Source organism: Taudactylus pleione, unplaced genomic scaffold (assembly GCF_031769625.1).
Source record: "Taudactylus pleione unplaced genomic scaffold, aTauple2 ptg000854l, whole genome shotgun sequence".
Classification (NCBI taxonomy): Eukaryota; Metazoa; Chordata; class Amphibia; order Anura; family Myobatrachidae; genus Taudactylus; species Taudactylus pleione.
This window is the reverse complement of record NW_028285256.1, coordinates 573,646-586,100: the sequence shown is the minus strand read 5'-3', so window position 1 is coordinate 586,100 and position 12,455 is coordinate 573,646. Positions and strand designations below refer to the sequence as shown.

Genomic DNA, 12,455 nt, shown 5'->3' with positions numbered 1-12,455 from the left:
GTATTCCTTCTGGCTCTTAATTTGGCCAGTAGGATCTCAGAATGGGAGGCTCTGTCATGTAGACCTCCCTTTTTCTCATCTTTCCTAGGAACAGGGCAGTGCTTGCCTTTACTTCCCCAGTCCTGTCTGCTGGTGAGGCCTATTTGGCTGTGGTACGGGCGCTAAGAATTTAAGTTGACCGTACCAGTCCATTTAGGAAATCAGACTCTCGGTTTTGTCCTTTCTGGTTTCCATAAAAAGGGTTGGCCTGCCACTACGCTAACTTTGGCAGGATGGATTCACAGGTCTTCCTGTTCCATCCTCTATTAAAGCTCTTCCACTAGGTCTGTGGGTCCTTCGTGGACAGCTCGACGTGGCGCTTCAGCGATGATTGGCAGCCACGTGGTCATCTGTCCATATTTTTGGTAAGGTATTATGCTTTTGATACCTTCGCCTCTCAGGATGCTTCCTTTCGGCGGCGGATTCTCCTTACAGCACAGGAGCGTCCCCACCCTTAAAGGATACTGCTTTGGGACATCCCCAAGGTATCCTGTGGATACCCTATGGACCCTGAAGTAGAAAATATGAGATATGGTAAGAACTTACCCTTGTTATCTCTATGTCTGCCGCCATCGCCTATACCCCAAGGTATCCTGTGGAACCCTATGGACTTCGTAGAAATAGAGATAACAAGGGTAAGTTCTTACCATATCTCATATTTTTCTAGCATTAGCACTTGCTGTGTTAAAAGATGCTCTTTTGTCAATTTTTAGACCTCTGGGGATGAGGTGGTGAGCTGTATAAATCTCCAGCGTCACCACCTCCCACCAGATTTTTTTTTTTTCTTTATATTTCTTCATCATACCTTCTAGATCTTCATCTAGCAGTTCTACCTGTTCTCTCTTTTCATTAAATACCATTTCAGAGAAGTCTTCTCTCTGAATGTAAACATTATGGTAATTGCTGCGGGGAGGGACACTCCCTAATAGGTGAGACAAATATCAGAGTAAAGAATGTTAGGGTGTCAACTAATCTGCGCAAAGCAGCCTCAAATGTTCCCCAAATCCATGTGGATATCACCCACTCCACTCCACAATATTTTCCTGATTTAAATTTAGACTAAGGAGGAGGTTCTTGGATCTTCTTGCCAAAGTGGAAGATCTGGGGACAGAAGCATACTATCATCCAATGGGATCCCTTCTCTAGGATGATCTCATTCATAAGAGTCATAGAAATCCTTTTTTTTTTTTTTTTTTTAATTCCGTTTTTTTATATTTTATCAATGTCTTTACTGTATATAGGAATATTATTATTTATTTTATTTTACTGTTGGTTACCATGGTTACACCATGCACTAGTGAATTGCCTGGATGTAATGACGATCATCACTGCCATTTGCTGGAGCATCACTTCCGGTCGGGAGAACGATGACGGCACGTGGGTGCTGCTCCACTCATTTCCACCCTGGAGTTGGTGACACGTGGACACCACCTCCGGGGATTCCGTCACCATGGAGTGATCCACGGAAGGCGGCAATGCATTTCACAGGTAAGGAGATACCATGTTTACTGTCATCTGGGTGGATAGAATACTAGACACCTGATTTGTGTGTTCTGTGTATCGACCCAACCAAATGTTACACATTGATTGGAGACTAGGGGTATAAATCCGCCTCCAGGTCACAACTTCCTCATGTCTTGACAAAGGCTCCCTAGTGAGCCGAAACGCACGTTGACAACGAGGAATTGTGACTTTGTTTACTCCCCCAGTTTTGAGGTATGTTTGCTGGAACATAACGATTTATATTGTTTTGGAAGAAAAGTTTTTCGGACTGCCTCAAGGTTTTTTTTTATCTTGCTGGAACATTTATATTTTTACTGCACCTTTTTATTATTTGTTTTTATATTGATGTGTTGTACATTTGTGTTGCTTGCTTCGTTGATGTGAATTGAAGAAATCAATTTTTACTTGACTTTGGGACTGTGTTAATCGAAATAAACAAACTTTTTTGAACGATTCCATCGTATTCAGAGATGTATTACCTGGTGTGGACTACATTGTGAATCATAGTTGAACAGCTTTGCGGACTCAAAAAAAACCTTGACCTTCCTTCAGTGTGAGTTTGGGTACGGTACTTTTATAACAAAAGATATCTCTGAGTGTACGTCTTCGGTTTATTAGAAGTGAGTTATGGTACGCAGAACAGAAAAACTTTTGCTATCGGCGCTAACAATAATATACTGCAAATTTATGTGTGTGCAGCAAATAAAACAAAGGGGATTTTGTCATGATTTGATCAAAGCATTTAAGCCTGCAGCCCAGCATCAAGGGACCCCATTTTTCTGCAGGTCCCTAACACTGGCATATATGCCCAGCACATCATTACATTGCAGTTAAATGTACTCCCCTCCTAGATACAGAGGGACACCTCTATATAGGGGCTGGCTGTTAGCCACACCCAACTAGGCCTTTTATAGCCTTAATTGAAAGCTGCCATGATGGCACAAAGCAAAATTTTGAAACAAAACAGAAAAGAAATATGCCCGCACTCGGTTTTACCCATATCATACATGGTATTAGCAGCATGGCAATATTAATGCCATAAATGTATACAAACAGAAAAACTTTTGCTATCGGCGCTAACAATAATATACTGCAAACTTATGTGTGTGCAGCAAATAAAACAAAGGGGATTTTGTCCCTTGATGCAGGGCTGCAGGCTTAAATGCTTTGATCAAATCATGACAAAATCCCCTTTGTTTTATTTGCTGACGCCACACAGGAGACTCTGTATCTGACGGCAGGTGCTATAAGGATTTATACATATGCTATCCACATTACAAGTGAGTTTATGGAGCAAGTATTTTAACGCACGATTGGATTTCTATTCAGTAACTGAATCCTACAGCTGGACGTAGCTTTTTTTTTTTTTTCCCCATATGAACTTCTATGTATGCATCCAGCCACTTTTATGAACTATCCATTTGTGCTTGGGATATAAAAGATTTTAATTTATTTATGTTTTTCCAAATTCACTCTTACAAAACTTATCAACAGTTGCAATAAATGTATTGATACACTCACTATTACTTGTTTTTAAATAATCTGCATGTATAATAAATTGTGTATTTTATTGGGCACATTTGCAGTTTTCTAGTACTCTTTTTATCCACAGCGCTGTTAATTATTATTATTATTTTTTTTTTTGTAATAGTTTTTTCTATTGGCTAGCAACCATTCGTAACAGCTGCGTGGAGTAACAAATATTTACTGAGTTATATTTTTCTGCTTTGAATTTACGTGATTTTCTCTATTAAGCGCCTGAAGCTACTAATTTTTGTTTTTTTGCCACAATATCGGACTCTCGACTGCAATCTGTTTCTTTTGTTATTGGCAAACCATCAGTTGGGCTTCAGTTGGGGGCATTCATGTGGCAATAGGGATAGTAACAGCCTCTTCTTCAAACTCTTATTCCATTTACTGTACATAACTTGGTTTAGATGCCAGTAAGGCCTTTGGTACGGTCTTCTGCCCGTATATGTTTGCTGTCCTTCGACATAAAAGTTAAACTAAATCCTCTATCAGCCTTGTTCATTTTTCTTTACACAACCTGTCCACCTCATTATCAGTCAATGGCCTTAATAGTGACCAAGCTTATATGTCTCCTTATGCATGGCATGGGACTCCTCAGCATTGTGGTTTCACCCTGGAATTACACAATTGAGATGATCCTGGAACGTGCCACTAAAGTGGGCACTAGCTTCCATTCCTTATTTTGTAGCTAGTTCTCCCCAAAAATGTATCTTTACTATACTATATCACTGTAATATTACCAAATTGATTTCTACAATCAATGCTGAGACAGAGGTGAAAATGTTTCTTTATTTATGAATTGGGCCAGGCCAATCTCCTTGAATTTATTTATTTATTTATTTTTAAATCTTCTATTTCCTTCAGACATTGCCACTTCTGTACTATAAGGACAATTCTTGTGTAGACTATATTTTGAAAATATCTGTTGGGCTATAAGAGATCTCTGTTGAATCTCATTAATTTGTAACAACACAATCATCATGGTGGGGTTAACTTCCCTAATGTTGCTGTTTATAGCCTACCCTAACGGTACAGTTACATACCAAGGAATGGATCTCTGATACGAAAGTTTATACAAATACTACCTTGGAGCAGGGATTGCTCACTGAGATGCAGTTAACAGTATTTCTTCATAATCCCCTTCATATGTCAGTATGTAAAAATGGGCACATTCTAAGATTGAGGCATGGGTTAAATTCTCATTACTCCCCTTACCCACCCTTATTAAACAACACATTACCAAGATGACATGGTGGTCTACCCCTTCACTTTGTGGAATAGATCTAAGTCTAATGGGTCGTATAGGTCAAATTTTTTAAATCCATCCACCAGAACATCATTCATTTTAAGCTCTACTTGGCAGATACAATGTTATATCTCCTTTTCGATTGCAATTTCTTCAACCCTATATTATGCGAGTCATGTGGTTTTTTTTTTTCTGCCTTGGCATAATCGTTTTGGATTTATTTGCAATCTAGGTCCCTTCCGGGTACCAAAGCTATTTTATCCCACTATGTATTTTTGAGATAATGTTTTGGTGATGACAAGAACGCTACAGGTTTAGTGAAATGGTTGTAGTATTTTCCCTCTCTATATTCTGGAATAATCCTTAAAACCTTGTCTTCTTTTATAAAGCTATTTTATATGCTCAAGTATACTGAAACATTTTGAAATATACATCTTCAGTCCTACATCACCCCCTATCGTTGTTTTCAAATTGGCATCTCAGGCGTGCACACTTGTACTGTGTGGATCTTTGAGAGCAGACCTGTATCATTGCTTCTGGATTTGTTCCTTCATTAAATGTTTTTGGGTTCAGGTCTGGAGGTTTACTACTAACTTTCTGGTGAGCACCTTCTCTCCAACTGTGACTTGGGCCATTTTTTATCTATTTTGCTACTTAGGAAATTGTTTTCATTTTATTTTATATCCATATTGGAGAACAGCTTGTGCTTTGTTTTGTTTTTATGACTGGATAACTTTGATTTGTGTTTTCGTTATCTGAGGTGACTTCTTGATCCTAACCTTTTGTTGTTCTCTTTTATGTCTTAGGCATTTGTTACTCTATTCAATAATATGTCCTTTTTAATATTTGTATTTCTAAATTTTTCTTGCAGAATTTTCGTCTTACCATGTAAACTTTATTTGCTTTTGTGTTCTGTGTGTTATATTTTTTTTTATAAAAAAGTTATTTAAAAAAAAAAAAAAAAATCCAAATCTCCTGAGTATGTATCCTTCTCATTTGCCTTTTTATTAATGCCTCCCCCTAATATACAGGATTACACAGTAGTGAAGAAGACATCCAGTAAGTGTGAGACACCCAGCAGCCATCCACGTGAGTCGGGAGAATTGAGCAGGTCCCAGAGCCCCATCACGGTACCGCCAAATCACTCACTGATGCATGAGAGAGACAATGACCAGAAGATCCTGGAACTCACCAATAAGATCATTCAGCTGCTGACTGGAGAGGTGACTGCTGGGAATGGGACATTATACAGTAATACCTGTGGATATATCTAGGTGATGACTATCATTTTTGTGTGTGAGGTTCCTATAAGGTGTCAGAATGTCACTGTCTGCTTCTCCATGCAGGAGGGGGAGTATATAGAGGAACACAAGGGTCTGTACAAGGATGTAATGATGGAGAATCGCTGGCCCCTCACGTTACTGGGTAAGAGGAGAATTTAGTTTACTGTAAAGTGGAGAAAATGTATGAGGGCCACTTATATACACACATCATTTGAGAATCGCATAAATACAATGTATTCAGTCACTGTGTCTCTCCTACAGATGGATCCAGTAACAGATATACCCCAGATAGATGTCCCCATCCTCTTTATTCACAGGATTATACAACGGAAATTCATAGGATCCCACAGAAGTATCAGGTAGATGGAATGTGTGTCTTTTACACAGATATTATACTGTTTCATTTCAATTAATAATAGATAATATTACGGTATTATTTTATTAATGTGTGTTATTTAGGGAGATCTGACTGATATTAAAATAGAAAATACAGAGGGAGAAGAAGAGACGTATGTAACTGATATAAAAATAGAATATTTAGAAGGAGAAGAAGAGACATATGTGATGAGTGACCAGCAGTGTAAGGAGGAGGCAATCCCTATAGATATCAGCATAGGTGAGTAATAAACACTTACTACCACTGTCCTGTTGCTCTCCTATTCGTTCAGTGCTTGTCTCTATTGAAGCTTTAATCTAACTTTTGTAGCTTGCCTTTGCTTTTTGAGGGACATATAGCTGCCACTTTACGGTTTTCTTTTGCTCATATTAAGGCTGAATAGAAAAAAACCGAAATCTCCATAGAGAATTCCGAAAGGGGGGCAGGGTGTTTAAGGGGGATACACCTCAAAATCTATTGGAGGTACCGTGCTGAAATTTGGCACGAACGGGTAGAACTGTCACTCGGTGCTGCGTACAAAATTTCAGGGCAAAAACATAAAAAGTGAGGATTTGGGAATAATCTAAAGCTCTGAATTAGGGCTTTTCTGCTGTTCTCTATGGGGGATTTTTGGGAAGGCATAACTCCGGGTAGGGGGCGAATTTAGACTTATTAGGTAGCTATTGTTCCAGAATAGGGCCTTTTGGGGTTCAGGTTATTGAGAACGTTATAGTTTTTAAACTATTACCTCACAAATCTGCCATTATACAGATGGGAAGTTTCAACTCCTTGCACAGCCGCAGTAGGAGCCTTCAGCAGGTGCATTCACTGTGGCTTCACTTGGGTGCAGCAAGATGGCTGCCTTTTGCTGGCAGGGGCCGGGTCCGGGGGGAAGGAAGCCGGCCTTTGCTGCTGCCGGGATGCAGGGGAGAGGGGGTCGGGGTTAGCAGGTGTTAGCTGCAGCCGGGGACGGTAGCGGGTGTTAGCAGCGGTGCAGCAGCAGTGTGGTCGGCGGTGTAGCAGATGTTAGGACCCGGGGAGGTAGCAGCACACAGATGCGTGCTCGGATCTGTAATATCCATAATACCTGCATCTGTGTTTAAAAAAACAAACACAGAAGCAGGGACGGTTCAGTGAGACCCGTCTGTGCTTCTGTGTTTAATTAAATAAAAAAGCGTGTAAAAAAAATAAATAAATTTAAAAAAAAATGGCGTGGGCCCCTCCCAATGAAACAACAACCAGCATTGGGCTTTGGAAAGCCAGTACTGGTTGCCAAAATACGGGGGACAAATGACGTAGGGGGTCCCCCGTATTGAGCGCAACCAGAACTGGGCTCTGAGCCGGCCCTGGTTCTGGAAATACAGGGGGAAAACTGCGTAGGGTCCCCCTGTATTTACCAGAACCAGCGGGTTTGGTGATGATGCCACAGCCGGGGGAGCCCTTTCACTGGGCCCCCCCAGCCGAAGCTTCATCCCTGTCAGCCCAGGCCGGGGATCCCTGGGGAGCTTGGGACCCCCCCAATATAAGAGGTACACCTCTCCAGGGCACCTGGGCGGTGGGTGCCGGGTTGATTGTGTAAAGTGTGGTGCAAGTGAAGTTAAAATATTGGCTTTTGCTGTGGCACTACAGTTCCCAGCAAGCCTCCCCCGCATGCTGGTACTTGGAAAACCACAAGCATCAGCATGAGGGGTATTACAGGCTTGCTGGTACTTTTTAGTTCCACAGCAAAAGCAATAATAATAATAAAAAAAAACAACACAGTATGAAAAGTACAATTTTATTAAACATACATACATGCACATACACATGTACTCACACATGCACACACTATCTCACATACTCACCTAGTATCCCTGAAGCCAATCTGTCCTCTTCTCCAAGTAGATAATCCAATGGCGTACCTGTAATAAAAATTCCATACTCTCCTCCTCCTATGCGTGGATCTGTCCTCTTCAGACAATCCAGGGTCTTGGCAAAAATAAAAACGAAAATACGCAGACCCTCTTACATTAGTAGTGTCTTCTAAGGATACTACTACCCGAATGACAGCTTCGCCAGGGACTTCAGTTCAGAAGTCCCAGTGCAGAGCGCTCATTGGCTGAGAGAAGCGAGCCCTCCGCCTCTCAGCCAATGAGCTGTTTGCACCTTTGACTTCAATGGTGAGAACCGAACGTGCCCTTTTCAAAAATGGCGCCTCAGCCATTTTTGAAATTCAAAGATGTCCGCCGTGAGCCAATCACGGTTCGCGACGTCATCGCCCTGCCCCCTTGGCTAGCTTATATACAGCCAGCGCGAGGCGCCGTGCAGTCAGTCGTCGGCCGGGGAGCTGGAGAAAAGACAGCTGAAGCAAGAAGACACCGCGGACGGTGAAGACGTCGTAGAAGTCCTGGGGGAAGCTGCAGCCATGTAAAAGAGCTTAAAGGCTGACACTCCGCAGGTGAAGGTGCGGCTAAATAAACTACTTTAAAAACTTGTCTTTTTTTTAAATTTTAACATTTCTTTTGCAGGGGTACTATAGGTACCAGCAGGCCCTTAATGCCCCTCCTGCTGGTACTTTGATTCTCCAAGTGCCAACATGCGGCGGGGATGCCTGCTGGGGCCTGTAGTACTACTGCAAAAGACAATATTTATATTTTGTATGCACAACACAAACAACCCAGCACCCACCGCCCAGGGGTGCTGGGGATAGCCCCGGGCTATCAGCCTGGGGAGCCCTGGAGAGAGCTCCCCAGGGATCCCCGGCCTGGGTTGACTAGCGGTCATGCTTCGGCTGCGGGGCCTGGTGAAAGGGCTCTCCTGACTGTGGCATCCCCCCCCCCCCCCCCTGCTAGAAAGAGTCCTGTGCTGGTTCTAGTAAATACAGGGGGACGCTACACATTTTTTTTTCCCCCTGTATTTCCAGTACCAGGGCCAGCTCAGAGCCCAATGCTGTTTGCGCTGAATACGGAAGACCCCTACGTCATTTGTCCCCTGTATTTAGCACAACCAGTACTGGCTTTCCAAAGCCCGATGCTGGTAGTTGTTTTTGGGGAGGGGGCCAAGCCACATTTATTTATTTTTTTACACTTTTTTTTATTAAACAGAAGCACTGATGGGTCTCACTGACCTATCCCTGCTTCTGTGTTTATTTAAATACAGGTATCACGGATCGTTCAGATCCCAGCCTGCATCAGTCTGCTGCTACTTCCCCCAGGTCCTGCCGCCTGCACTACCGACGCCGCTAACGCCTGCTATCCCCCAGGTCCGGCTGCAGTTTACGGCTGCTTCCTTACCCCGAACCCACCACCACTACAACCCACACTGACCTGCCATCTTGGTGCACCCAAGTGAAGCCACAGTGAGTACACCTGATGGAGGCTCCTACTGCGGCTGCTCATCAAGTTGAAACTTTGTCTCTATAATGGCGGATTTGTGAGGTAATAGTTTAAAAACTATAACTTTCTCAATTACATAAACCCCAAAAGCATCTGCCCTAGAACAATAGCTACCTAATAAAACAAACCCAAAGTGTAAATTTGCCCCCTACCCTGAGTTCTGCTTTCCCAAAAATCCCCAATAGAAAACAGCAGAAAAGTGGTTCTAACTGAGTGTCAGAAAATACTGACCATTGGAAATTTTAAATTACTCCCAAGTACTAATTTTTTGTTTTTGCCCTGAAATTTTGCATGCAGAAACGAGCGGCAGTTCTAACAGCCCATGCCAAATTTCAGCACCGTACCTCCAATAGCTTTTGAGATGTAGCCCCTTAAACACCATGCCCCCTCGGGATTTCTCTATGGGAAAATTCTTTTCTTTTTCGAGAGGACCCCTATGTCTCTCGTCCCCTGTATTTTGGCAACCAAGACTGGCTCTGATTAGCCTGATGCTGGTTGTGCTTAATACAGGGAACCCCTAGGTTGTTTGTCCCCTGTGCTTAGCACAGCCATCCCTGGGGCTCCAAAGCCCGATCCTGGTTGTGCTGTGGAGGCATGTAATTTTTTTTATTTTTTTTTTATATTACACATTCACTTTTTAAAACCATACATGGATGGATCTAACTGATACGTCAATGCATCTGTGTCTTATTGATTTGATTTTCTCAAGTGCATGCCCAGCACCAGTGAGTCCCTCTGTCACCCGCTGATGCTTCTGTGCACGCCCGTTGTTGCGCTGCTCCGCACCTCCACTTCTGCCACTGCCCCACACACCTGTAGCCTGCCCCCGCAGCCGTCTCTCCCGCTGCACCCTTAAAACTGCCCCTGTGTGCTGTCTGCTCCTCCACCTGTGTTAGTGTACCTATTTGTTGTCCTTCTGCCCTGCAAGTGGCCCTGTTTGCTCGTCAAAACCCTGATGGTTAATAAATTATAAAAAAAGCAATGAAATTCCATAGACAAAAAACCTTACGGTTTTACATGTCCCATTAAAGCTTCTTAGACATGATCTGAAATTTCACAAAACCTACTGAATTTGTGCCACTCAAACTAAAAAAAACAAATGAAATTACGATCATTAAGGTTGACGCCTTAATAGACGGGTTCCTTGTGCAATACAGATATGATATGCCATCACACCCTGTGGTTAACTGCAGATTCAGCACTTTCTGAGATTGCTGTCACTCACAAAATGATGGAGCTGCTAATTCACAGAATTGTGTGCTCATTGGAATACACACATGCAGTCTATGCAACTGAGTTCTAAACAGAAAATAGAGCTGTGCAGATGGAATAAAAGTGGTGTGGATGGAGGGAGGAGACAGAGCAGCATGGATAGGTGAGACAAAAACGCGTGTAGAGGAGGGAAGATTAAGCAGTACAGATTGGGGGTGTAGCCAAAGTGATGCAGATGGGTGAAAAACAGTGGTGCGGATAGGGTGGAGGAACAAAGTAATACAGATGGGTGGAAAACAGTGGTGTGGATGGGAGGGAAACCGTGGCACAGTTTGTGGGACAGAGACGTTGTTGGGGGCAAAGTGGCATGAACATGGTTAGACAGAGCAGTGCAGATGGGTAAAGACAGACTATGAGAGTGCTGAATCTGCAGTTAACAACAGGGTGTGATGGCATTCCATATCTGTATTGCGCAAGGAACACACCATTAAGGCATAATTTCATTGCTTTTTTTTAGTTTGAGTGGCACAAATTCAGTAGATTTTGTGAAATTCAGATCATGTCTAAGAAACCTTAATGGGACATGTAAAACTGTAAGGTTTTTTATCTACGGAAAAATATATAAACACACACACACAGGCAGGTGTCACTCTCCGGACTTAGTAACTCAGAGACAAAAGCTGGTCAAGCAGTCAATGTTTCGAGTTTATTATAAACTAGTCATCAGGACATACAAGTGAAATATCAAGCCACACCCTGGCGTCTGCCGATCTTCAGCTCTGTTTCCGGCTCCCACCCGGCAACTGCCGATGACGTCAGAAGTGAGTCGTCACATCACCATGGCAACCAGAGGCCTATACACGTTAAACTATAAAAACATATCTAAAGTGTCTAAAAAGATGTTTTGGTCTGGTTGTCATCTCTGATGAACTTGTGCAAAGGAATAAATGTACTGCTATATCCATGATTTCAATTGCAGCTAGTGTGACAAGTAAAGCAAGTGAAATATACATAGATGGCTTATAGACCATGGGATATTTTTCATAAGTCATCTAGAATAGTATATAGTGTACACAGGCAGCATAAAGATACTGTATATGTGTGTGTGTGTGTATGTATATTAATATATAATCTCCTATATGTCCTATTAAACAAGAAAAAAACATCTATTATTTATGTAGCTCACAGTGACTATTTGTTGCCGCACAAGTGCATGCATATTGTAACATAGTAGACAAATATTATAAACAAGTTACTGTAAAGGGATGTACTGGTGGTTCTTATAAAAATACTGAAAAACTTAAATGGTCAAGTTTTTCAGCATTTTTATAAGAACCACCAGTACATCCCTTTTACAGTAGCTTTATAGTTTATAATATTTGCCTACTATGTTACGATATGCATGCACTTGTGCGGCAACAAATAGTCACTGTGAGCTACATAAATAATGTTTTTTCTTGTTTAATATGACATATAGGGGATATAATCTATCTTTATGCTGCCTGTGTACACTAATATACTACTCTAGATAAATTATGGAAATGATCCTATTGTCTATAAGCCATCTATGTATATTTCACTCTCTTTACTTGTCACACTAGCTGAAATTCAAATCGTGTATATACTGTACCAGTACAACCAGACCAGAACCTGCTTTTAGACACTTTTTATATGTTTTTTTTTTTTTTTTAAATAATTTCACGGGTGCAGGCGTCTGGTTGCCGTGATGATGTGACGACTCCCTTCTGACATCATCGTCAGTTGCCGGGCGGGAGCCGGAAACCGACCTGATGAGCGGCAGACGCCAGGGGGTGGCTTGACTTCTATATGGCAAGAATTTGATATTTCACTTGTATGTCCTGTTGAGTTTATAATAAACTTGAAACGTTGAC

General features: G+C 42.0%; 1 protein-coding gene across 3 annotated transcripts in view; it reads left to right on the top strand.

The window, feature by feature from the left end:
* The window catches only part of LOC148474285 (uncharacterized), a 55,692-nt gene that overhangs the window by 29,097 nt on the left and 14,140 nt on the right, over positions 1–12,455 (top strand). For all 3 annotated transcript variants that reach the window (XM_088458831.1, XM_088458832.1, XM_088458830.1), the window contains exons 4-7: positions 5,350–5,541; positions 5,665–5,743; positions 5,863–5,960; positions 6,061–6,217. In XM_088458831.1, the coding sequence (XP_088314957.1) occupies positions 5,350–5,541; positions 5,665–5,743; positions 5,863–5,960; positions 6,061–6,217 (526 nt within the window). The remainder of the gene's footprint in view (positions 1–5,349; positions 5,542–5,664; positions 5,744–5,862; positions 5,961–6,060; positions 6,218–12,455) is intronic.